This window comes from Pseudorasbora parva, chromosome 16 (assembly GCF_024679245.1).
Source record: "Pseudorasbora parva isolate DD20220531a chromosome 16, ASM2467924v1, whole genome shotgun sequence".
In the NCBI taxonomy this organism is placed as follows: domain Eukaryota; kingdom Metazoa; phylum Chordata; class Actinopteri; order Cypriniformes; family Gobionidae; genus Pseudorasbora; species Pseudorasbora parva.
In genome coordinates, this window is record NC_090187.1 from 42,687,030 (window position 1) to 42,712,227 (window position 25,198).

Below are 25,198 nucleotides of genomic sequence, written 5' to 3' on the forward strand. Positions count from 1 at the left end.
GGATATTTCACATTCAACAGTGCATAACATAATTACAAGATTCAAGGAATCTGGAGGAATTTCAGTGCGTAAAGGACAAGGCCGCAAGCCTAAGCTGAACAACCGTGATCTCCGATCCCTCAGGCGGCACTGCATCAAGAATCGTCATTCATCTATAAGCGATATCACCACATGGGCTCAGGACTACTTTGGCAAACCTTTGTTAAGTACCACAATACGTAGTTACATCCACAAATGCCAGTTAAAACTGTCCTGTGCCAAAAGGAAGCCTTATGTTAACAGTGTCCAGAAGCACCGTCGACTTCTCTGGGCTCGGAGGCATCTGGGATGGACCATCACACAGTGGAAATGTGTACTGTGGTCAGATGAATCAGCATTTCAGGTATTTTTTGGGAGGAATGGATGCCGTTTGCTCCGGACCAAAGAAGAAAAGGATCATCCAGACTGTTACCAGCAACAAGTCCAAAAGCCAGGGTCTGTCATGGTATGGGGTTGTGTCAGTGCCCTTGGCAAAGGTAACTTGCACTTCTGTGAAGGCACCATTAATGCTGAAAAGTACATCGAGATTTTGGAGCATAATATGCTGCCTTCAAGAAGATATCTTTTCCAGGGACGTCCATGCATATTTCAACAAGACAATGCTAAACCACATTCTGCACACATTACAAAGTCCTGGCTGCGGAGGAAGAGGGTACGGGTACTTGACTGGCCTGCCTGCAGTCTCGACCTGTCTCCAATAGAGAATGTGTGGCGCATTTTGAAGCGCAAAATGCGACAACGAAGACCCCGTACTGTTGCCCACCTTAAGACATGTTTGCAGGAAGAATTGGACAAAATTACACCTGAAACACTTCATCACTTGGTGTCTTCAGTCCCTAAACGTCTTTTAAGTGTTGTGAAAAGGAATGGCAACATTACAAAGTGGTAAATGCTTTACTGTCCCAACTTTTTTTGAAATGTGTTGCAGATCTGAATGACAGGAAAGGATGCATATTTACAAATGACATGAAGTTGACCAGACAAAACATGAAATATTTTGTGTTCATATTGGCTGCAATGACATACAAGTCAAAGTAATTTTAGAAATCACTACTTTTTTATTTTATTTGCACATTCCATACTGTCCCAACTTTTTATGATTTGGGGTTGTAAACTGTTGACATAGTAAATATAATGTAGTGCATCCGATATAATTATTTTTGTTAGTTTTTTTACACTTAAAAAGTACTCTCGTCGCTTCATAACATTAAAGTTGAACCACTGCAGTCACATGGACTATTATAACAGTGTTTTAACTGCCTGTCTGGGCCTTGAAAGTTGCATTGACATTGCTGCCTAAAAAAATAAGAAATATTCAGAATATGAACAACGGTCTTATGGGTTTGGAACGACATGAGGGTGAGTAATTAGAGATAGAATTTAATTTTTAGGGTGAACTAACCATTTAATGTAAAATATGTTTCATCATGTAGAAAATCATCAGGACCATACTCTAATGTGCTGCACAGTTCAGTGATTCAGTCAGTGTGATCTGTAGCGTTGATGCATGTGATTTATTAAATATGTTGACATTATAACCGTTTCAATGTGTAATTTATCTATTTATCAACACAGCAGGGACTTATAATGAAAGTGCCATTTCCACGTATTCTTCATGTTTGCTGTACAGGCGTGTGCGGCGCAGGACAGAGCAGTTTGTTGAAGCTGTGCGCAGGTGTCCGGCTGCATTATGCATGTCTCGCCCTGTGTTTTGTGTTCCTGCTCTGATGGTTCTGAACGCGCAGTGCTTTGTGATTTAGGCATCACAGAGCCTGAGTCTCTACGACCCACTTATTCAGTGTTTGATATCTCCCTGATCTTCTCCCCAGGCCGCTTTGATCTGCTCTCTCGTCGGAGCACATTTAGTTCTCTTATGTCTCCAATACCTATAAAGACACTCTCTCCCTGATTTATTTACACTTTCTATCTCTTCTCCCTCCTGTCACCTTTACCTTTCCTGGGTCAAAAGCAGGTAAAAGCAGTAACACTACTGCATTGCTCTGCTTTTCCATTTCACTGAGCTGGCCTCTACATTCAGCTTCTGTTTTCCTCTCTGGCTGCTTTGTGATGCTCTGCTAAGCTGCATTCCCACCTAAATCCATCTGGCCCATGGACAAATATAGGAATATAAGTGCATTCTCAGCCAACAGCTTTGATTAAACAATAAGGTGGACTGCTTAAGAAATGGGGCATGAATAATTCCAAAATGTCCGAAATCGCCCCCCATAGCCTTACATATTTGTGTATGTGATATACTGATTCTTGACCTAGGGAGCTGATTGAGACTATGAGTGTGTCTCAATCATTTCCCTCTTTACGCTTTAATTCAATTAAATTCACAGAAAATCATTTTGGCCAACTGAAAAATTTAGATGTGATCAGTCACTAGAAAATGTTCAATTGGAGACCTGATTTTTTTTTTACAGTGTAGTCAGGATCACTGGTCAGGGAGTCGACCATTTTAAGGGCGGTCTCCATCCCAGAATCCTCCCAGTGCACTGAAACGTTCGCTCCCTAAAGACTCCCACAATGCATCTCAAAACCCAGGGAGCAGAACGGAGGTTATGAAGTGCGAAACTTAAATTACGTGAGTCAACTCACTACACATAATGACACGCGATAGATGTTTATAACAAGCAAACTATTATTTTATTATATTTCAGCATAAACATACATCGTTAGCTGGAGAAGGAACACAATCTAGCAAATATTTATAATTTATTTACGGCTGAAATGTTGTACGGATATGTAATAAGCAAAGTATTTATCATAATTAAATAACATCACAAGTAATGTCAGAAAGATGCCAGCTCTGCTGCGGTTCATAAATTCCAGTAATGATGTTGTACCATGAGGGCTTGTCGTCACCGGAAATAGTCCTCAGTGTCCCAATGGTATTACAGTATTCTTTTTTCTCATGCATTTGTTACCACTGTTTTAATTAATTTCTATGTAAAGCACTTTGAATTGCCATTGGGTATGAAATGTGCTATACAAATAAACTTGACTTGACTTGACTTGACAATGTGTAGTGAGCCAGCGTCCTTTACTGTCCCTACAGTGGCCGAATTAATGTACACGATATACTGATTCATGAGCTAGAGAGCTAGGGAACTGAATGAGACACACCCTACACATCTAAAACAGGATTATGATCAGCTTCCTGGGTTGTGAATCACAAATTCAGGCACTGGTAAGGACAAATGGCTCACTTGAAACATGACAAACAAAACCCTCAGAAGTACTGTTTTTTGCGCTTCAGAACTTTCATTAAAGGAAAACATAGTGAGCATTGATGCTCCCTGGTTTTCACGGTGAACGAACGTTGGTATGATTTTGCAGTTGAGACAGCTGTTAAAATGGCCAACTCCCTGATCAGTGTCCTGACTGCTAGGAAGCTAGGAAGCTGATTGAGGAAGCTGATTGAGACGCACCAAATTCCCTTTAAAACAAGTCATTTCACTCGGTGACCATCTTTGAAACGCCTCTCGGGAATGCAAGTATATGTATTATATATAAAATGCATGACAAAATGGCTAGTAGGAGTGACTGTGTTACACGCCACTGCTGAAATTCACACGCATTTGGTGAGTGTTAATGTCAAGCCCTGGATATGGATAACTTTTAAAAGATGTAAGCTGGTCGTCAAATAAATTAGCTCGAGCATCAAGACCTGCAGTGGAAATGCGGCTGAAACTGTGAACTAAACAAGATAATTGTGATGTGACATTTACGCAGGATTTATAAAAGGGAATAAATACATTGCTTTATACTATTTCTACTATTTTGGATCATTCATTTATTTCAAATATATTCTGCCCCAAAGTGCAGTGGAATTGTCTCTTTAACTCATGATTATCATGTCATGAAGCTTCTTGTCAATCGCACCTCTCTCAGCCGCCTAATGAACGCGTTTCTTTCCCTCGAGATCTGTGCCGAGTCCCCACTGTGCAGACCGCAGTAATCGGCCGTGAAGGTTTGCTCAACACGAGACTAATTTGTTTCAAATGAGCTGGAGAGACTCGTGATAATAACAATAATAGGAGTCCAAAGAGGAGGACAAGAGACGTGGAGCGAGGGAGACTAATTAACTCTTCATTAGTCCACTCATTAAAATTGATTTCTTCATTTAGAGATCTTCTTGATGACCCTCAGTTGTAACGTCAAGAGCGGCAGCATGTGCTTGTCTGTGACCTTTGACCCGCCCAGTTAAGTGGCATGTTTTGGCATACTTGAGTTAAGTGGAGAGCATGGGTCCTCAGGGATGATGTCGAGTGTCCTTGTTGTTTCTATGTTCACAATAGTTTGGGTCTGTGGAATCCATAACAAGAGCACACATTCTTGAAGTTGAAGTTCCTTCAAAGCACATCTATACAAAAACATGTAAGGAGCACAGAGTGTTTTTATTTTGCGCTTGAGTTGGTCTGTGAGAGGAAAATGTGTGAGGGTTATTTCAACAATTTATCCAAAGTGCTTGCATGAGGGAACAGCATTCTAGAGATCTTCTGATCCACAGTGTCAACATTTTTACAAAAACTCTCGCCAGGAGTTGGAAGCTTGAACGAAAAAGAAAGAAAGATATATACTTTGTTTATATGTTGCATTTGCTACAGGGTGCAAGAAACGTATCCTTTCAGAAGAAATCTAAATAGAGGACTGTTTTCTCACGCATGTTGGCATCTGTTGCCGTTGGTTTGTTTTCACTGACTGAAAATGCGTTTGTCACACTGTCAGAAAAAAAGGTACATTTCTGTCACTGGGGCGGTACCCTAAGGTACAAAACCGAAAAGATACTAATATGTACCTTTAAGGTTCTACTACCTTATAGGTACTAATTTCCACTCTTAAAAAAAAGATTTTATTTAAAATGCACTTTTCATTTCGAAGAATCTCAAAGTGCAACAAAGGGAACAAATAACAAAAAAAAAGAATAACAAGTAAATATATAGAATAATACAAACAATCAACCAACACAAACAACTGAACAGAAAACAGAGCTGATGGTGAACAGAAACAGAGCTGATGGTGAACAGAAACAGAGCTGATGGTGAACAGAAACAGAGCTGATGGTGAACAGAAACAGAGCTGATGGTGAACAGAAACAGAGCTGATGGTGAACAGAAACAGAGCTGATGGTGAACAGAAACAGAGCTGATGGTGAACAGAAACAGAGCTGATGGTGAACAGAAACAGAGCTGATGGTGAACAGAAACAGAGCTGATGGTGAACAGAAACAGAGCTGATGGTGAACAGAAACAGAGCTGATGGTGAACAGAAACAGAGCTGATGGTGGACAGAAACAGAGCTGATGGTGGACAGAAACAGAGCTGATGGTAAACAGAAACAGAGCTGATGGTGGACAGAAACAGAGCTGATGGTGAACAGAAACAGAGCTGATGGTGAACAGAAACAGAGCTGATGGTGAACAGAACCAGAGCTGATGGTGAACAGAAACAGAGCTGATGGTGAACAGAAACAGAGCTGATGGTGGACAGAAACAGAGCTGATGGTGAACAGAAACAGAGCTGATGGTGAACAGAGACAGAGCTGATGGTGAACAGAAACAGAGCTGATGGTGAACAGAGACAGAGCTGATGGTGGACAGAAACAGAGCTGATGGTGAACAGAAACAGAGCTGATGGTGAACAGAAACAGAGCTGATGGTGAACAGAAACAGAGCTGATGGTGGACAGAAACAGAGCTGATGGTGGACAGAAACAGAGCTGATGGTGGACAGAAACAGAGCTGATGGTGAACAGAAACAGAGCTGATGGTGAACAGAAACAGAGCTGATGGTGAACAGAAACAGAGCTGATGGTGAACAGAAACAGAGCTGATGGCGAACAGAAACAGAGCTGATGGCGGACAGAAACAGAGCTGATGGTGAACAGAAACAGAGCTGATGGTGAACAGAAACAGAGCTGATGGTGAACAGAAACAGAGCTGATGGTGGACAGAAACAGAGCTGATGGTGAACAGAAACAGAGCTGATGGTGAACAGAAACAGAGCTGATGGTGAACAGAAACAGAGCTGATGGTGGATAGAAACAGAGCTGATGGTGGACAGAAACAGAGCTGATGGTGGACAGAAACAGAGCTGATGGTGGACAGAAACAGAGCTGATGGTGAACAGAAACAGAGCTGATGGTGAACAGAAACAGAGCTGATGGTGAACAGAAACAGAGCTGATGGTGGACAGAAACAGAGCTGATGGTGAACAGAAACAGAGCTGATGGTGAACAGAAACAGAGCTGATGGTGAACAGAAACAGAGCTGATGGTGAACAGAAACAGAGCTGATGGTGAACAGAAACAGAGCTGATGGTGAACAGAAACAGAGCTGATGGTGAACAGAAACAGAGCTGATGGTGAACAGAAACAGAGCTGATGGTGAACAGAAACAGAGCTGATGGTGAACAGAAACAGAGCTGATGGTGAACAGAAACAGAGCTGATGGTGAACAGAGACAGAGCTGATGGTGAACAGAAACAGAGCTGATGGTGGACAGAAACAGAGCTGATGGTGGACAGAAACAGAGCTGATGGTGAACAGAAACAGAGCTGATGGTGAACAGAAACAGAGCTGATGGTGAACAGAAACAGAGCTGATGGTGGACAGAAACAGAGCTGATGGTGGACAGAAACAGAGCTGATGGTGAACAGAAACAGAGCTGATGGTGAACAGAAACAGAGCTGATGGTGAACAGAAACAGAGCTGATGGTGAACAGAAACAGAGCTGATGGTGGACAGAAACAGAGCTGATGGTGAACAGAAACAGAGCTGATGGTGAACAGAAACAGAGCTGATGGTGAACAGAAACAGAGCTGATGGTGAACAGAAACAGAGCTGATGGTGAACAGAAACAGAGCTGATGGTGAACAGAAACAGAGCTGATGGTGGACAGAAACAGAGCTGATGGTGAACAGAAACAGAGCTGATGGTGAACAGAAACAGAGCTGATGGTGAACAGAAACAGAGCTGATGGTGAACAGAAACAGAGCTGATGGTGAACAGAAACAGAGCTGATGGTGAACAGATATCTGAGTCCGGTCACCCATGTCCTCGCTTCCTCTGCGTTCGAGGTCACCAGGTCCAGATGTACCTTTTCACTTTTGTACCTTTGGGCACCGCCCCAGTGACAGCACTGTACCTTTTTTTCTGAGAGTGCAGGTTGTGGAATGTCTGAGAAGTGTTGTAGCCTGATCTGGTGATTGTCTGCATTGGCTGTAAGGCCGGGATGGAATCTTACGAATGGCTGATTTGGAATTCTCTGCACCCCAAAAATGACTAACTATTCTATTCTATTCTCTTAGCAGTGATGCGCGGGTTGATCCAAAATGAGCGGGTGCCTGTGGTCATCCAAAAATATTTTTTATGATATTCGGGTCGCGGTCGGTTGGGTCATTTGAAACTAAGATGCCAATTAAACCATTGTAATTTATTATTTTAATTGTTTGTTTCTTCAGGAGAACACAAATTAAGATTTTTAACTCCAACCGTTGCTCGTATAATGCATGTCAATGAGGTCTAATTAGAATTACACACCACTGACATGCATTATACGAGCAACGGCTGAGTTAAAATCTTCATTTGTGTTCTCCTGAAGAAACAAACACACCTACATCTTGGATGCCCTGGAGGTCAGCAGACAAACATCACATTTTCATTTTTGGGTGAACTATCCCTTTTTTATAAATACCCTGCAATTGTACTTTTGGTATAGGTCGGATGATTATGACAATATGGCAAATGTTCATATGTCTAGATTACATTCATGATACACACATTCATACTATATAGAACATACTTTTTAGCAGTTGTAAAGTAATTACTTATTCAAAATAATTACCTACTTAAGAGAGTATGAAATTTTTGACACTTCCGAGATATGTTTAACTTAATGCAAATGAAGAGCTACACTCTAAAAAATGCTGGGTTATAAACAACCCAAGTTGGGTTGAATATGGACAAACCCATAAATTGGGTTGATTGAATGGGCACATTCACTGGATTCAAACAACCCAATTTCTGGGTTTGTCCATATTCAAGCCAACTTGGGTTGTTATTTGTTATTTTTTAGAGTGTACTTACAGGAGTGACAACCAGTAGGAGTAATTTTGGTAGAGCGCACCTGATCTGTCATATAGTGCTGGTGACCAGATGAAGTTATTTTAGCGAACAGCAACTTTCCTTTCATTTTTTAGATCTCTGTGTCCATACGGTTGTACTCGCTGACTCCAAGCTTAAATGGTTTCGTGAATCCAGATAGACTTGTATTTTTACTGCAGACAAATAGCCATGATGGCAAAGAGCACTCACCGTTTTGCATTCATCTTTCATATTAAGCATTTTATGAACTGATTCCATTTATATTTAGTATTTTCTTTTCAATAAAACTTTCTAAGAACTGATTTGCTGTCTACAACATGGAATAACACCCGTGAATATCATGCATAATCTAGGAAAACAGAGTGACCTCAACAACAGCCACTGACAACACAACGACAAAGTCATAAACACAGCTTAAATGATTTTTGAGTGAATTTTTCCTTTAACATCCTGCAGGTGGGCATCTCTAAGCTTACTTAGTTTTGGAACAAAGCTGGATTCCCCATTGCCCTAGAGATTATGCTGTAGTTTGTTGCTGCTCACGTCTGGATTGCAACATGTGTTGCAAACTGATGTTAAAACCCAGCTGGAGGCGAAGACATTCAGAATGACCTCGAGGGAGAGCGAGAACCTGAGAAGGGTTTATTTAGAACAAACAGTGTGTTGCAGGGGAAAGGTGGAGCCACTGCTTTCATGAGAAGGAAAATCAATAGTTTTCTTCCACAGTAACGCTTACTGACAGCGGCTTTGCGAACACTGTAACTTTATAAAGAGCAAGACAGTGAGAGAGGGAAAAGTATTGGGAAAGTTTTATGTGTGTGCGGCAGTATTATTACATCTGTCAATATATATTCTGCTTTTATTGGATGCTGCTTGACAGTTTTTCTCAAGAAGTTCCTCTGTTTTGACTTCTCTAGTTCAGAAACTCTGGAACAACGGAAGATTTTGTGGTGAAAAAAAGAAGATATGCAATCCGGACAAGATGCCAGAAAGGCAAAAGAGTAGATTTAAAGTACCTAAATTAAAAGAGGAAGAAAAACCGGACGCCAGACTAGGCCAGCAGGCACTTAATAAGACCAGAGAGTGTGTTATTCTGTCACGGTCTCTTAATATGCTTTGGAGAGTGACCTGAATCTCTCATAATAAGATGGCTTGTTTGAAGAGAGTGTGCTCTTTAAGAATTCCGTTCTCCTTTTTTTCTGTCTCTGCACATTGTTGTTTTTTTATTAACATGAAAGATATGTAACGTATGGTTGAGAGACAGTAGAATAAAAGCTTTGTTTTTTGATCATGTGACTGAAGACTGAAGTAATGATGCTGTGAATTCAGCTTTATCAGAGGAATAAATTACAGTTTACAATATAGAAAGCTGGTACTTTATATTGTTTTTATTGGATTTTTAACCAAATAAATCTAGCCTTGGTAAACATAAGATATTTATGTAATGTACTGGGCCCTACATTATGAAGTTGATCCCATTATGCTTAAATTATATATTTGACTTAATTTTTATTAAAGCTACACTGTGTAACTTTTTTAGTTTATTCTTAGCTAAAATCACTTAGTTCTTTCAAAAATATATGTGCTCATTAATGTATATTTACTTCTTTCAAGTAATAATGCATTCTCGTAATTTTATAATATACCATTGAAAATGCATAAGTGGTAGGGGTTCGGATGGCGGTCGCCATGTTGCTCCTCCATCTTGAAAGTACATTTGCCAAAGAGGGACATACCCGTAAATTCAAGCTTCGCTTTTCGCGTTTTTACACTCGATGGCACCGTGTCGAATGTGAAGAGGAGGATTGCTTGAGGCTGCTATATGATGATGGAGGATCACTCTTAAGCCCCTTTCTAACTGCACGTCGGACCCGCAATATTCCCGGAACATTGCCGGGTCGCCTTCTGTGTGAAAGCAACCACGTCCCGGAATTGATTACCGAATTCGACCCGGGTCGGGGACCTAGTAACATTGCGGGATATGTATCAGAGTCGCCAAGGAAGCGGAAAAGAGAATTAAGACGGCAACGCAACAGGCAAATCAACGAGACAAAAGTAAATATTGGAGTGGCCTTTCCAAGATGGAAAGAGCTCATGAGGAGCAACGATTTTAAAAAGAACGCCGACGTTGTCTGCTTTCTTCTCGACAGTTAATATTAATTCAGCCTTTTTGTGTATATTGGAAGTTTTATTGTTGCTTGGCTAAATATATCATGGTGTGCTGAGCATAACACTAGAACGACGTCTAGGATAGTTTTCCTCGCGTCAATGATGAAAAAGTATTGTTTACCTCATAATATAAATCACTGTTCTATGACGGATAACATGAGATTAATATTTGAATTGCATTATAATTTGTTTGCCTTACGCTAGTGATGTCATATAATATAAAGAATAACGATAGCACTGATAAAAAAAAGTTCCTTTACTAAGAATAGCTTGCATTCGTCTGGAACCTGATAGCTGATGTTAGCAATGAAATGGTAAAAAATAACGAAAACATAAAACTATTATTCATTTTACATATATTAATTTGATCATAGATCATTTGGCAAATTAAACAGCTGCAAATTATAATATTTTTCAAAAGTAACCTCATCACTTGCAACACTCACCGAAGAGGTCGAACTGGAAGCCATGACTAAATCGGCCACCGTAGGAGTTGAAACGAAATCGAAATTAAGAGGAACAGAAACTATTATTCACTGGATGGTCATATACCGTTTCACCACTAGATGGGGGAAAATATCACACAGTGTAGCTTTAAGTTCATTTTATTGTTTTTCAGTGTCTGTGGTTCAGTGGTAGCATTGATATCCCTCATTGGTTGGATCCCTCTTTTTACGTCTTTGTAAATGTAATAAAGGTAAACAATTAAAGGTTTCACCCAGGTCCATAGCACAGGTGGTGCAAAAAGTTGATTTCAAGGGTCTGTTCACTCTTGGCATGTTTGGTTGGATTAAAGCGAGTTCATTTGAATAAGTGTGAACGCTGACCAAAGCAAACAAATGGACCGAGACGCTGAAAAGATGGGTTTCGAATCCTTGATCCGCTTTCAAACGAACTCTGGTACGGTTTGAATGAAATCTGAACGTAACACCGAACAAAGACAGGACAGGATGTCACAAAATGCGACCCTAAAAAAGATAGAATGCTCAAGTACGCCTGTTTTTTCTCATTATAGTCACGATGTCACTGCAGATCTTCATTTGTGTGACGGAGGGATTCCTGACTCTTTTGACTCCTTTACACATTTTATAAGCTCTTCACATCGTCAAAATACAATCATATGTCGGACACACACATACAATGAGCACATTTAAAGGGATAGTTCACCCAAAAATTCATGCCTTGGTTAATAAATGCCTTCTGAAGGGAAGCGATGCATTTTTTGTATGAAAAATATCCATTTTTAAATATTTATAGCCTAAAATATAGCCTGTGTTTTGTTTTGTATTCCACTGCGCTTCTGTGTTCGTCATTGCTTCATGCGTCAGGTCAGTGACGATTCGGTATCGGTTCAGTTATAGACCATAACCGATTATAATGTTACTGATTATTTTCTAACGTCATTTGTCATGTACGTGCTTTGTCGTGGTAGCACACAATGGGCAGAGGGAAGCGAGATATGAATGCGAGTAATTAAAAAAGCTGCAACTACAGTCCCTGAAGTGTGTTTTCTTTGAGGAGGTAAAATTAAAGGTTCAGTTCAACTCACTGACAAAATTGTATACATGAGGATGTAGTGCATTTTCAGTGCATTGTGATGTCGAATTGAACCGAACCGTGAGCCCAGTGTAGGTTCACACCGTTACTGTCCTCATGTTGAGAGAAAACAGGAGTAAACCCAGATGCGTTGTGTGTACTGTGTGAACCAGATGATTATTGTAGATCTAGACTAAATGTGAATGTGTTTACTCTTCGCACTTGCACAGAAAAAGATTCAGTTTTCCTCAAAAACAGTGAAATGCAAACTCAGAGTATTACATGTCATGAACGAACCTGTAATAAATGGCACAGATGATAGCCTACTTTATCTATTTAATCTCACTTTACTAATCAGTGTCTTTGCCGTTGATCCAATTCAACCATACTAATAAGCAAAAATGGCTTTAGTTCAGTGGTTCTCAAAGTGCAAGGTGTGCAAAAGTAACATAACGCATTACTTATAATTAAAAAGTAACAAGTATCGCAATTAGATACTTTTTTAGGATGTAACTTAATATTGCAATGGATTACTTTTAAAAGTAGCTTTCCCCAACACTGCCTACATTACACTCTTAAAAATGCTGGGCTAAAAACAACCCAAGTAGGGTTGAAAATGGACTAACCCAGCAATTGGGTTGTTTAACCCAGACAACCCAACTGCTGGGTTAAAACAACCCAATTGCTGGGTTAGTCCATTTTCAACCCAACTTGGGTCGTTTTTAACCCAGCATTTTTTAGAGTGTACACTCTAAAAAATACTGGGTTAAAAACAACCCAAGTTGGGTTGAAAATGCACCGACCCAACAATTGAGTTGTTTTAACCCAATGGTTGAGTTGTTTTAACCCAGTGGTTGAGTTGTTTTAACCCAGTGGTTGGGTTAAATGTTGCTTAAGACAACCCAATTGCTGGGTAAGAACAACTCAACCATTGGGTTAAAACAACCCAATTGTTGGGTCGGTGCATTTTCAACCCAACTTGGGTTGTTTTTAACCCAGCATTTTTTAGAGTGTAGTGATCATTTGTGGTGTTATATATAAATCTGTTTTTATTGGCACTCGGTCTTCTTTCTGGGTGCAAAGTGATCGTCAGTGCTTGAGAGGGTGAGAGAGGGAAAGAAACGGGGTTAGAGGAGATTTGAATGGAGGAATAGAAAGCATTGTCTTTCATGGTCATGTCAAATCTAATTGGATTGTGGATTGCGTCCCAATCTGTGAAGTGCTGATAGTGAAAGTGGGCCTGGTCTGGTCGGGACAGGAAGAGGAAAAGGATGCTGTCGCACTCTTGCTCTCATTCTGGATGAATAGATGAGTCGGTGGAAGAGATAGAAGCTAGAGAGGGATAACTCTGGATCCTTTGTAGATTTAGATCAATGTAGAACATGATCTTTCGATGTCTGGCTTCTATAATCTGGGTCAGATTCATTGTTTTTACCCAGAGACCCATATCTAACGTTGGCTCTCTATAAGCATCTTACCTCAGTGACCTGCTGTTCATCCTGTGTGAATTGGAGCATATGGAGTACTTTTCCTTATCTCTCTCTCTCTACTGTACTGTATTTTCTAATTAATTTAGGAACTGTTAATTCCACTTCATCATCACAGGCCGTGAATTGGCACACAGTGTCTGAGCCTGTCTCCATTATGCCCTCTAATCCAGCAGAGAAGTGTGTCTCGGCTGTTTATGTGTGCGTGTGCACATCTACATCATGTAGTCGGAGAGTGAGATTAGTTTTTAAATCCTCTGAATTGTCCTGTCGATGATGTTAAAGCCTGTTTCAACTGATCTATATCCTTCCCAGTACTGCCGTCTTCAAACATGTGTTGGACAAGAACTGAAGTAGATCGTGATGATATGAGAACTGGGGTATTAAATATAAGGAGTGAAGATGATCTCTGATGTTCAGAAGGTATTTTCTGAGAAACAGGAAGTTTTCCACGCACAGAGGGTCAGATTCATTGTGTAACAATAATCTTTATTCTTGTACTTTTTTCTTTTTTAGTACCTCATGTTGATCTAAACCTGTATGATTTTCTGTTATTTTTCATATCATAAAAACATAGTTAGGGGAGAGCAGTGGCGAAAGTACCATTTTTCAGAAAAAAATTAATTTTAAAAGAAAATGTTTTAGACAGAGATATATATTTGCTCTGGTCAATAACTCACAAGTGTGGTCTATCAATAGCAGGTGGTGTTTTGTACAAATGCAGAACGACTACAGTATAATTTCGCTTTGAACATAAGTTGCAGATTGTTACTTTTGACCCCATCAGTTGGGACGAAAGTAACACAACAATATAAGCTAGATTGTTTTGTGTACTCTTGTTTTTATTAAATATACCTGACTATGACCTTGTTAATAAGTAACTGCAAACATATTTTGTAGCTCTTATCTTTGCAAAAAAAATATTACATTACATTTTCATTTTAAATTTTAAGTTTAATCAAATGTTTCAAATATAACCTGACAATACAAACTTGTAGGTTTAGAATATTTTTTTTGTGCAATGTCAATCTATTTGATCATTTTTTTCTTCAACAATATGAACAATTAAAAAATTAAATTAGCATAATATGCATTATATATATAAAAGTGGGACAAAAGTGTTACTTTCGTCCCGACAGGAAGTCCTGACATTTAAGCACGATTTACTTTTATACTGTAAAACTCTGAAAAGACAAACCTTCAACATGTGTAACAGCAATAAATTATCTGTAGAGTGATCATAACTGTGACACATGAAACCAGAAACACAACTTGTAATTAGAAAAAAAGGACAGCTTCAGTAATTTACTTTCCGTACTCGAAAACTATATTTCGGACCCAACGATGGCGAAAATGATGACGAAATCACATGATTTTTGGCAGATCCATCAAGGGTTTTGTGCTGAACGTGCTGTCATAGCTTGGAATGCAAATGTAGTCAGGGCTCTGAGAAAATCGCTTTGTTACTTTCGTCCCGCGTTACTTTCGCCCCGGTTCTTTCCTAACTCAAAAAGGATAAAAACAATCTCATTACCATTGGTCACACCTAGTTTTATCCTTACATGCACATTTTCAGTGACTAATGTATATTCTGCAGTTGCTGGAAAAAATGAGAAATGGAGGAAAAAAGTTATTCTTGTTGTATTTTGAATGCTTTTGTATTTTGTTACTTAAATTGCTGCCTATGGAGGGTCAGAGAGCTCCTGGATTTAATCCCACAACATCAAAGTGGATAAATGACAGGATTTTAATTTTTGTGTGAAATAGCCATTAACAACATAGTGAATTTACATGGAAGTATTGTTCATGCTGTGAAACCCAAACACTGTGTCCTAATAACGCAACACCATGACACGCGATAAAAGGCGTCTTTTCCATGTTAACTGAAGTTGTTCTCCTAACAAGGTGCGATGGCGACACACAATGATTAGAGCGCTTTCTATTTCTGCAGCTGAAACCTCAACACAAAACATCACTCAGGTCATGTTTATGGGCATTATTAATGTTAATGTAATAGCACAGTAAAATCCCATTGGTCTAAAATCCCATGCATAAATGCAAATATATTAAACATCATATTTGTTCCGATTGGGCAATATTTTATTGCTTTATGTAATGTTTTGCTTTTTTATTAAGAAACAAACAATTAGGGGGCAGGATTTACTAACAGCTTGCTCCACTCGCAAACCCTCTTTTCGGCGTTAAAAATACTGTCAGGATATACTAAGACAAATTTTAAAAAATTAGTGCTGCTGGTTATTTTTGTGTCTGACATTATTGCATGGGCATTTGTAGTAGTTTCTCTTTCAAGCGCAACATTTATGGGAATAGAGTTTTTCAATCAATCATACAGTGTGGTTTGCGAAGGTTTGTGCTCGTCATTGCCACTTTTGTTTTGTAATTGCTCATGATTATCTGTCCTGTTCATTAAATCTATCCCTAAGTTGTGCTTTGTTAGGAAACAGTGTATTTATTCCGTTTGTCTCCTGTATACAGTAAATCACTGCCGATATCTCATTCCACTCTCGCTTTATATCATCCGAGAGTTTTATCCTCCCACCAGCCCCTCAGGCCACCCCGCTTGGAGCGTGTCAAACAGAGAACACGCATGTGCTTCATGAACAAAACAGCATCTTCTGCTCGATTTCACATGCTGGATTCTCCTGGTGACCTCACCCTGAAATCACACTGACTGACAATATGAAGTGTAGTGCTTGAGGATATTGGGGATGTTTCAGCAGGTTTGGAGGGAGAGTTTTCTGGCTTTGTGTGTCCTTCTGATGGGGGAGATGAGCCGAAGCACACGGGTGTCATGGAGCAAAGTGTTTTTGAAGGAAAAGCAGCTCCTCGTGCACACGTGCATGTGTTTTCCTCTCAAGCTTGTCTTTGCATTTTTTTTTTGTGCGGCGAGCCAGCCAGCCAGCCTCAGCGCGAGGCAGAAGTTTTATTTAGAGACCTTCAGATCTGTCAGCCGATGTAAAGCCGATTGGTCCCAGTGGCCCTGTAGGACAGGGAGTTGCCATCTCTCTCAGTCAAGATGAGCTGGGTTGCAGGCAATCTCTGCTGTGTTGCATCATTTTGGCTTTTGCTGGCTGTTTGTTGCAGTCTGCTGCAGGGTTCCTGAACCTTCTTCAAACTTCTTTTCTTTGGCCTGGTTTAAGGGTGCTTTGAACGTTGTCGGCTGATAATCGTTAGGCCGGTGGTCTCTGTAAAGGTCGATCAGAAGACTCAAAACTCACATGGCAGTTTTTCTACCTGCAGCTAAAATTGCTTCTCTACATTCACCGGTCTGGCAGTTTTACCAGGTTTCAGAAAAAGACAATACATTTACAACATCATTGTGGAAACATCAGAAACTCCACAGCAATGACAGCAAGAAGCAAGGGCTGTGGGATTTTAGTACATTTATTTTCTTCACAACGGTGCGCTTTCATTCCTTTCTAAAAGATCAAACTTAAAGGGATATTTCACCCAAAAATGACAATTCTGTCAATAATTACTCACCCTCATGTCATTGCAAATCTGTAAGACTTTCGAACACAAATGAAGAGACTTTTTATGAAATCTGAGAGCTCTCTGACCCCTTCATAGACAGCAATGTAATTATCACTTTTGAAGGTCCGGAAAAGTAGTTAATTGTCAAAATAGTCCATGTGACAACGGTGGTTCAACCTTGATTTTATGAAGTGACGAGAATACTTTTTGTGTGTTCTTCTGTGTACCGTGTGATGCCATAGTTTTTCAAAGTCGTTTGTTCCTTTTACATTGAAATGCAACCCTGTCGTTTACAAATTAAAATGGGGTCTTCAGCGTCTTCAAAAGTATCCATTTTTGAGGTCAGAAAACGACAAGCATAACCGTAGCTAAAGTTGTGTGTTTTAAACCGAAAACAGGGCCTACATCAACAGCGTAGGAGAATGTTGAATAAAGTCATAATTTTCAAAAAATGTATCTCGTCGCTTCATAACATTAAGGATGAACCACTGGAGTCACATGGACTACTTTAACAATGTCTTTCCTGTCTTTCTGGAACTTGAAAGTGTTCCTTAAATCAGGGTCAGAGAGCTCTCGGATTTCATCAGAAATATCTTGTCTATCACATTTGTGTTCTGAAGATGAACGAAGGTCTGACGGGTTTGGAACGACATGAGGATGAGGAATTAATGACAGAATTTACATTTTTGGGTGAACTAACCCTTCAACGATAACTTAACCAGATCAAATCAGTGATTTTCTAAAACTGCATTAGCTCTGTCATGAAACAGATACTGCCAAAGTGAACTTTGGGCTTTGGGTATACCATACGCCTAAATGAAAATACACAGAAATATGTCAAAATGCCCGGCTCGTGAGTATTAATTTAAACGCAGTTGGTAAGTGAACATAAACAGTTGGGAAATAAATCACATGTGTAACAGTATATCATTCATTATTGTTAAGAATAGCTTGGGCCTTATGTGGTATTATTTATTTCAGTGATCGGTATTGGCTGAATCTGCTTCCAGTGATTGTGATCGAAATCCTGATCGGAGCCTGGTTGCAATTGCACAAACTCTGCCAGTTATTTCCTTTTGTCATATCCCATTCACACCACTCACTATGCTCAATAACTGCTCTGCATACATTATAATTAAAATAAAGCCATCATCACATCATCTAAATATATCTATAGTGCTGTTATCAAACTATTTATAACCTCCATCCGTCAACTGTTCCTTATTTTAAGTCAGAGAATCCATTTTTATATTGTTGTATATTTTCACCTCACTGCTCAAGTGCCCATCAACCCACTCAATGTGCATGTGTGTGTTTGTTTTCCTCGCAGTTGAGCGATGCATGAGTGTGATGCAGTCGGGGACTCAGATGGTGAAGCTGAAGAACGGCTCCAAAGGTCTGGTCCGGCTCTTCTATTTGGATGAGCATCGTTCCTGCATCCGCTGGAGACCGTCTCGCAAGAGCGAGAAAGCCAAGAGTAAGTCAAGCACTCAGATGTTGAAGGATTTTCTTTAATATATGTTAAAGATGACCCTTTTGTCCCCTTTAGACCACTTGATTTCTTTGAGGGGAGGGTCTGTGGGCGGGTAAATGTATGGCTTTTTCAAATCTTAAGATCTGGATGAAGTAAGCTCAGGCAATTTAAATATGCACGTGCACGGAGACGATGCAAAAACACTGCTTTCCTTTCTGCTCTGACAGCCACAAGACCAGCTGAACGAAATGTTAGAAATCAGGAATGGTGAGAGAACATTGTGCTTGGGACGTTTTGCTCTTCAAACCAAACTTAGGTCTTCAGTCGATAAAGTTTAAATCCCGTCTGGCCAGCACGCTTCCCATTTTTATGCGTTAGGTCAGTAGGCGGAGAGTAGAGCATTTAAACACACGAGTGTCTAAAGCAATTTGTTCGAAAGCTTTTACCTCTGGAAGTGGTTTAAAGTGAACATGCTTGAAAAATGTACACCCCATTTACACCTGCATTTGGCTTTGTCCACTTGTGATTGGATTGACAAAACCTCTTATTTAGAAGGCGGGACTTATTCAATCATATTGTGCATTGCACTCTCTCATTCATATTAATATAAGTGCACTGTGTATATCTAAGGGCTCTATCATACATCCGACAATGCGACGCCAGGCACAACGCAAGAGTTTTTTCCTAGTTTCAGCCTTTTCACGTCAAGTGCCATGTTGTTCTCGTGTCCATCTGGTCTGAGAACCAGGTGTGTTCAGGAGCATTGTTGCGTGTCTATTTTGAGGAACCTGCTCTAAAGTCAATAGCGCAGTATTTTTTGTTATTTAAGGGGAAACTTTAGTAATGTGTGCCTATAGGCGGTGCACAATGCACATACACTCTGCTTATCACACACACAGGGCAGCAGCACACACATTTTCACATTTTAAAAATAAAAGGATTTCTCTCTAGAGGAGCGTTCAGTCTTTCCACTCGCATGTAAATAGCGAATCCACCATGGTGCGAGTGCAACTGGCTTTTAAAGGGAATGGGAGATCTGATTGGTTTTGCACATTATGCCCAAAACACACCCATGACTGATTAAGAGACGAGGGACGACCCTTTTGTACAGCGCCGGGCGCGCTGACCGTTTTTTCTGTCGTCAAAATAGCAAAAGTGGATTCGGACGTGCCCTAAGAGCAACTGCGCCCTGAGCTTCAGACCATGTACTCAGATCATTAAAATAGGTCCCTAAAGTCTTTGATTTTACTTTCCAAAAGTTTAACTTCCTTTTTAATTTTGTCAGTTAAAATACATTAGATAAATCAATTTGGATAAACATATTGAATTATGTTTAGTGTTCAACTGAAACGCATTCACTGAATACATTTTTCTAGATGCACATCAAAAAAGTCACGTGACTTTACCTCAAAAATGTGGAAGATTTAATCACCAGTTTCCCCCAGAATGAACTATTTCTTCTGCTGAACGCACAGAATGGAGGCTCCACTTCATTTGTTTTTGTGATATTCCGATTTCTTTTTTTACATTAAATTCCCTGTTTGGATGCAAACAGCCAGTGATAAATCACAGTCAGAAACAATCTGCTTTCAATTTTCCACATCTGTGTTTTACTGATCTATTTCTCTCTTCCTTGTTCGTCGCTCTCCCTTTCTCTATTCCTCCCCCTCTTTTTGTCTTCTACTTGCTCCCTTCTGCTTCCTCATCAAAGCAGCCCGTGTAGATGTTGATATGTTGAGTGTCTGAGCGCAGATCTCCGCTCTTACATAATGGCTGTGTATGAATCACAGGCCAAGGGCTTCCAGAAACACACCGCTCTCGCGCAATCTGTGTCACTTGTTTGGGTGAAGTGAATTCTGCATAAGCGCTCCTCGCTCCCTGGGTGAGCGTTCTGGAAATAAATCCTGTTCACTTCTCTCCATATTCACTTCAGGCTTTTGTTAGCGGGCTGAGCTGACCTAGCCCAGATGGGTGGATTATTACACAGAACAGTTAAATAAAGCTCAAATGCTATTGTCCCCCCCATCTCACCCTCTTTCACCCCTCCTCTCCCTCTTTTGCTGCTGTCATGTTTGTGAACTGCTCTCATAAGATAAGACATCATTTAAAAGAAGAGACAGATTGTGCCCAGCTCGGTGTCAGGTTAATGGATCAGCGCAGGAATCAACAGCTTTGATGTGACTCTGCCTTCGAGAGCACATGCAGAGCTGTTTGATAAGATTATCATCACAACAGGAAGTGTTAAAGATCTGTGTTATAGGAGTAGTTCACTCAAAAAAAAAAAAAAAAAAAAAACATTTTACACGCATTTTTACCTTCTCGGTTTCAGAGTACTTATTTTTTCCCACATTAATTGCACACGTTCAGGTCAATTATGTGGTTTTGTTTTAAAAATACAGTGTACATTTTTTTCTTGACTTACCCGGAAAGAATGGAAGTGAAATGTGACAACATGCCCCATATGTGAAAAATGAAATGAAATGTGGGATACATTGTAACATGAACATATTACAGCTTAAAATGATATCTGATATAATCAAAAAGACATACTAAAATATTTTGTTAATAAAATACAATTATTAACTTTAATTTAATATAATATTGCCAATTTTAATCATTAAAAATAAACACATTTTTGAGTATGACAAGAAACACACCAAACACAACTATATAGCATAATTTAAAACATTATGATAATTAATAATAATGACAATCTGACATTGACTCTCAGTCATTATTCACCCCTTTCTCATGGTTTCTCAATATAATAAGATATAAAAAAAATATAAAAGTATAGATTAAAGTATCTTAGAATATAGAATACAGCACTTTCCAATTAACAACCACAAAACACACAATAAAAGACTCAAAAATGTGATCCATAAGCCCAGTGCACTATACTCTATTCTATACCTGTTCACTATATTCACTACAAGTCTTCATAATGAAATTTAAAGTGCTATTTCAACTAAAAATGTAAATTCTGTCATCATTTACTCAACCTGATGTCGGTCCAAAACCTTTCATCTGGAGCATAAAAGAACATTATGTTTTAAGGAATGTCTCAGTGTTTTGTTTTTTTGCGTTTTTTTTGTCCTTGCAATAGTTTTGGTAATAAACAATCTTTGTAATATCTTTTTTTGTGTTCTGCAGAAGAAAGAAAGTGTTCAAAGGGCTTGAATTTGACTTTGAAATTAAAGTCCTGGAAAACCCTTGAAAACAGCCATATTCATGAAAAGGTATACTTAAAAAGTGAGTTATAAATATAATATGTGGAAGCGTTTCATTTTATTAATAAAACAATAGTTTCATGCTAAATTAATGCTGCAGCACATCCAATATATATATAGAGCCATTTTGCATGGCTATGAGCATGATATTTCTCATATAAATATCCAAGTATGATACAGCTTTCATTATTCAGGTTAATGTATTTCAAAAATTCAGTTTGAATAAGGTTCCAGTTATTACCGGCTCTTACAGGGAGTGCAGAATTATTAGGCAAGTTGTATTTTTGAGGATTAATTTTATTATTGAACAACAACCATGTTCTCAATGAACACAAAAAAACTCATTAATATCAAAGCTGAATATTTTTGGAAGGTTTAGTTTTAGCTATTTTAGGGGGATATCTGTGTGTGCAGGTGACTATTACTGTGCATAATTATTAGGCAACTTAACAAAAAACAAATTTATACCCATTTCAATTATTTATTTTTACCGGTGAAACCAATAAAACATCTCAACATTCGCAAATATACATTTCTGACATTCAAAAACCAAACAAAAACAAATCAGTGACCAATATAGCCACCTTTCTTTGCAAGGACACTCAAAAGCCTGCCATCCATGGATTCTGTCAGTGTTTTGATCTGTTCACCATCAACATTGCGTGCAGCAGCAACCACAGCCTCCCAGACACTGTTCAGAGAGGTGGACTGTTTTCCCTCCAGAAACTGGCAGTAGGACTGGGAGTTGAGCTTGACTCCATCCTCAACCCGAAAAGGCCCCACAAGCTCATCTTTGATGATACCAGCCCAAACCAGTACTCCACCTCCACCTTGCTGGCGTCTGAGTCGGACTGGAGCTCTCTGCCCTTTACCAATCCAGCCACGGGCTCATCCATCTGGCCCATCAAGACTCACTCTCATTTCATCAGTCCATAAAAAATCAGTCTTGAGATATTTCTTGGCCCAGTCTTGACGTTTCAGCTTGTGTGTCTTGTTCAGTGGTGGTCAACTTTCTGCCTTTCTTACCTTGGCCATGTCTCTGAGTATTGCACACCTTGTGCTTTTGGGCACTCCAGTGATGTTGCAGCTCTGAAATATGGCCAAACTGGTGGCAAGTGGCATCTTGGCAGCTGCACACTTGACTTTTCTCAGTTCACGGGCAGTTATTTTGCGCCTTGGTTTTTCCACACGCTTCTTGCGACCCTGTTGACTATTTTGAATGAAACGCTTGATTGTTCGATGATCACGCTTCAGAAGCTTGGCTATTTTAAGACTGCTGCATCCCTCTGCAATATATCTCACTATTTTTGACTTTTCTGAGCCTGTCAAGTCCTTCTTTTGACCCATTTTGCCAAAGGAAAGGAAGTTGCCTAATAATTATGCACACCTGATATAGGGTGTTGATGTCATTAGACCACACCCCTTCTCATTACAGAGATAATATGCTTAATTGGTAGTAGGCTTTCCAGCCTATACAGCTTGGAGTAAGACAACATGCATAACGAGGATGATGTGGTCAAAATACTCATTTGCCTAATAATTCTGCACTCCCTGTAAAGACAAATGAACAACCAAAATCAGTAGCTCTAAACACAATCACCTCTTGAAGAAGCTCTTGATTGTCTGTGTAGAACGGAGGCCAGCTAGTAAACCTTACTCCTCTGCAGTGTTCATTTTGACAGCAAATTTAGATTTAGTTTTAGTCACAGTGTTTTGACTTAAATGCCATTTAGTTTTAGTCCTATTTTAGTCACCTGAATTGGTGAACTGACTAAAATCGAATTAGTTTAGTTCAATTGTTATGCATTAATTGAGCATTTACGCATTACACAACCAACTGTTACTTGAATACATGTTAATTTTTTTTACCCGTCAAGCTCAAAAATACCCGAAAGAGAGGTCAATTCACTTTTTTTTGTTTGTTTCTATATAGTTTGGTGGACCCGGGTTCAAGTCCCTCTTAGAGCGGGCAGGTTCAAACAGGAGTTGTTATATATGCAGTAGAAAGCCAAAATTAAAAAAAATATTCTGTGATACCTGACTAGAGAAAACAGACAAAAAAGGCTGTTGTCTCTCCTTTTGCTTAATAGGAAAACTTCAACACCCATAATGCACTGGGGCATGATGCCGTACAAGGCCACTCCCACCAGTTTGGCTTACCAGTCAAATATCGTCTTGCTTTAGTAGGAAATACTTCTTAGCAAACTTTTAGTCATAATGGGGTTGACTTGTACTGTTCCCAGTGCAATAATTCAAAGAGTAAGCGTTTAGCGGGAGTGAGTTACTTTCAGTCTCCACCAGTAACGGTGTGTTCACACAGGGCATAGGAGTTAACGCTTGACGGAGGGCACGGCTGAAGCTTGGTGCTGACGCGATCGTCATAGTGACAAACAGCCAATCACATTAAAACTTACTTGCCCCTTAGACCACAACACAACACAAAAAAATGCCTTTTTTTGACAGCTAGTCTGTGAGACGAAATGGATGCCGATTTGGTGTTATGTGCGAATGCGATTGCCCCTGTAGTTGTTGTCAGTGCACTGCACAGGTGCTCAAAGCTGTTCAATCCTAAAAAAGAGCCGACAGCGGGAAGAATATCACGTAGTGGTCCGGGAGCTGCGTCTGGATGGTTCACGGAGCAGTAATGAACGCAACTGGCTAGCGCCTGCTCAAGGATATTTACATACGGCGATCTGATTGGATGACGCCTGCGCTGGCGCTTGAAAAGTTGAGAAATCTTCAACTTCTGCCGCTTGCAACGCGAGTGAAGCGACACGACGGAACCCACAATTCAGTTCGGCAACGGATGATGTCCCCCATTCAAAGTAAATGCGAAGCGCTAACGCTTACGCCCCGAGTGGATAAAGACTGTAAAGTATCAGAAATATGGAGAGAACGCAACTGCTGAAATTCTGGAAAACCATTCAACATTTTAAACTGGATGACCATGAACAGAGGGAAAAAACTGCCATAATGCTGTTTTTTAAGAGTAGACTTAATATGATACAATAACTATTCTGTTAAATAACCCTCTGTCGATCATAAAATGCAGAATACAGATGTATAATCTGTTTTCACGGACGCCCTAGAGCTGTCAAAACGAGTAAACATTGTGTGCTCACATATACTACCGACATTGTAACAAATCTGATTGAAAATCTGCAAACTTTTTTCATGCCTTTGTGGTACTTGTTGTGCTTTTCAGAGCCTGACAGCTGTGGTCACTATAATCTTTCATTGCATATAGAGCTGTGCGAAGTTGCTTCAAAAAATGTGTTTCACAAAATATAACAGAATACGACTCTGAAATGACATGAGGGTGAGTAAAGAGACAGAACTTTACTGCTGGAGTGAAATATCTCTTTGAAAAGGCATTGGTGAATGATTCAGAGGCTGGTTTGGGTTTGATGTTGATAAGACTGAAGTGGACAGGAAGCACACAGAGCCTGCAGAGGCTGTCAAGAGTTGTGCTTTCATGTAAAGCAACACAATAAACACACTCGACCGCCAACATTGGGCTGGGTTTCCTTATGGGGAACCAAAGAGAGAGTGACGGATAAGCAGAAGGCATAGTGAGGGAATAGGGCTGAAAACTAATTACACATTGATATGGTCCAGTGCTTTAAAAGTGAAAAGAGAGTCAAACATAAGAAAGAAGCA

At 39.7% G+C, this 25,198-nt stretch overlaps 1 protein-coding gene across 5 annotated transcripts in view; it reads left to right on the forward strand.

The window, feature by feature from the left end:
* The window catches only part of plch1 (phospholipase C, eta 1), a 141,145-nt gene that overhangs the window by 60,480 nt on the left and 55,467 nt on the right, over positions 1–25,198 (forward strand). For all 5 annotated transcript variants that reach the window (XM_067419101.1, XM_067419100.1, XM_067419097.1 and 2 more), the window contains one exon: positions 18,165–18,311. In XM_067419101.1, coding sequence (XP_067275202.1) covers positions 18,165–18,311 — 147 coding nt within the window. The remainder of the gene's footprint in view (positions 1–18,164; positions 18,312–25,198) is intronic.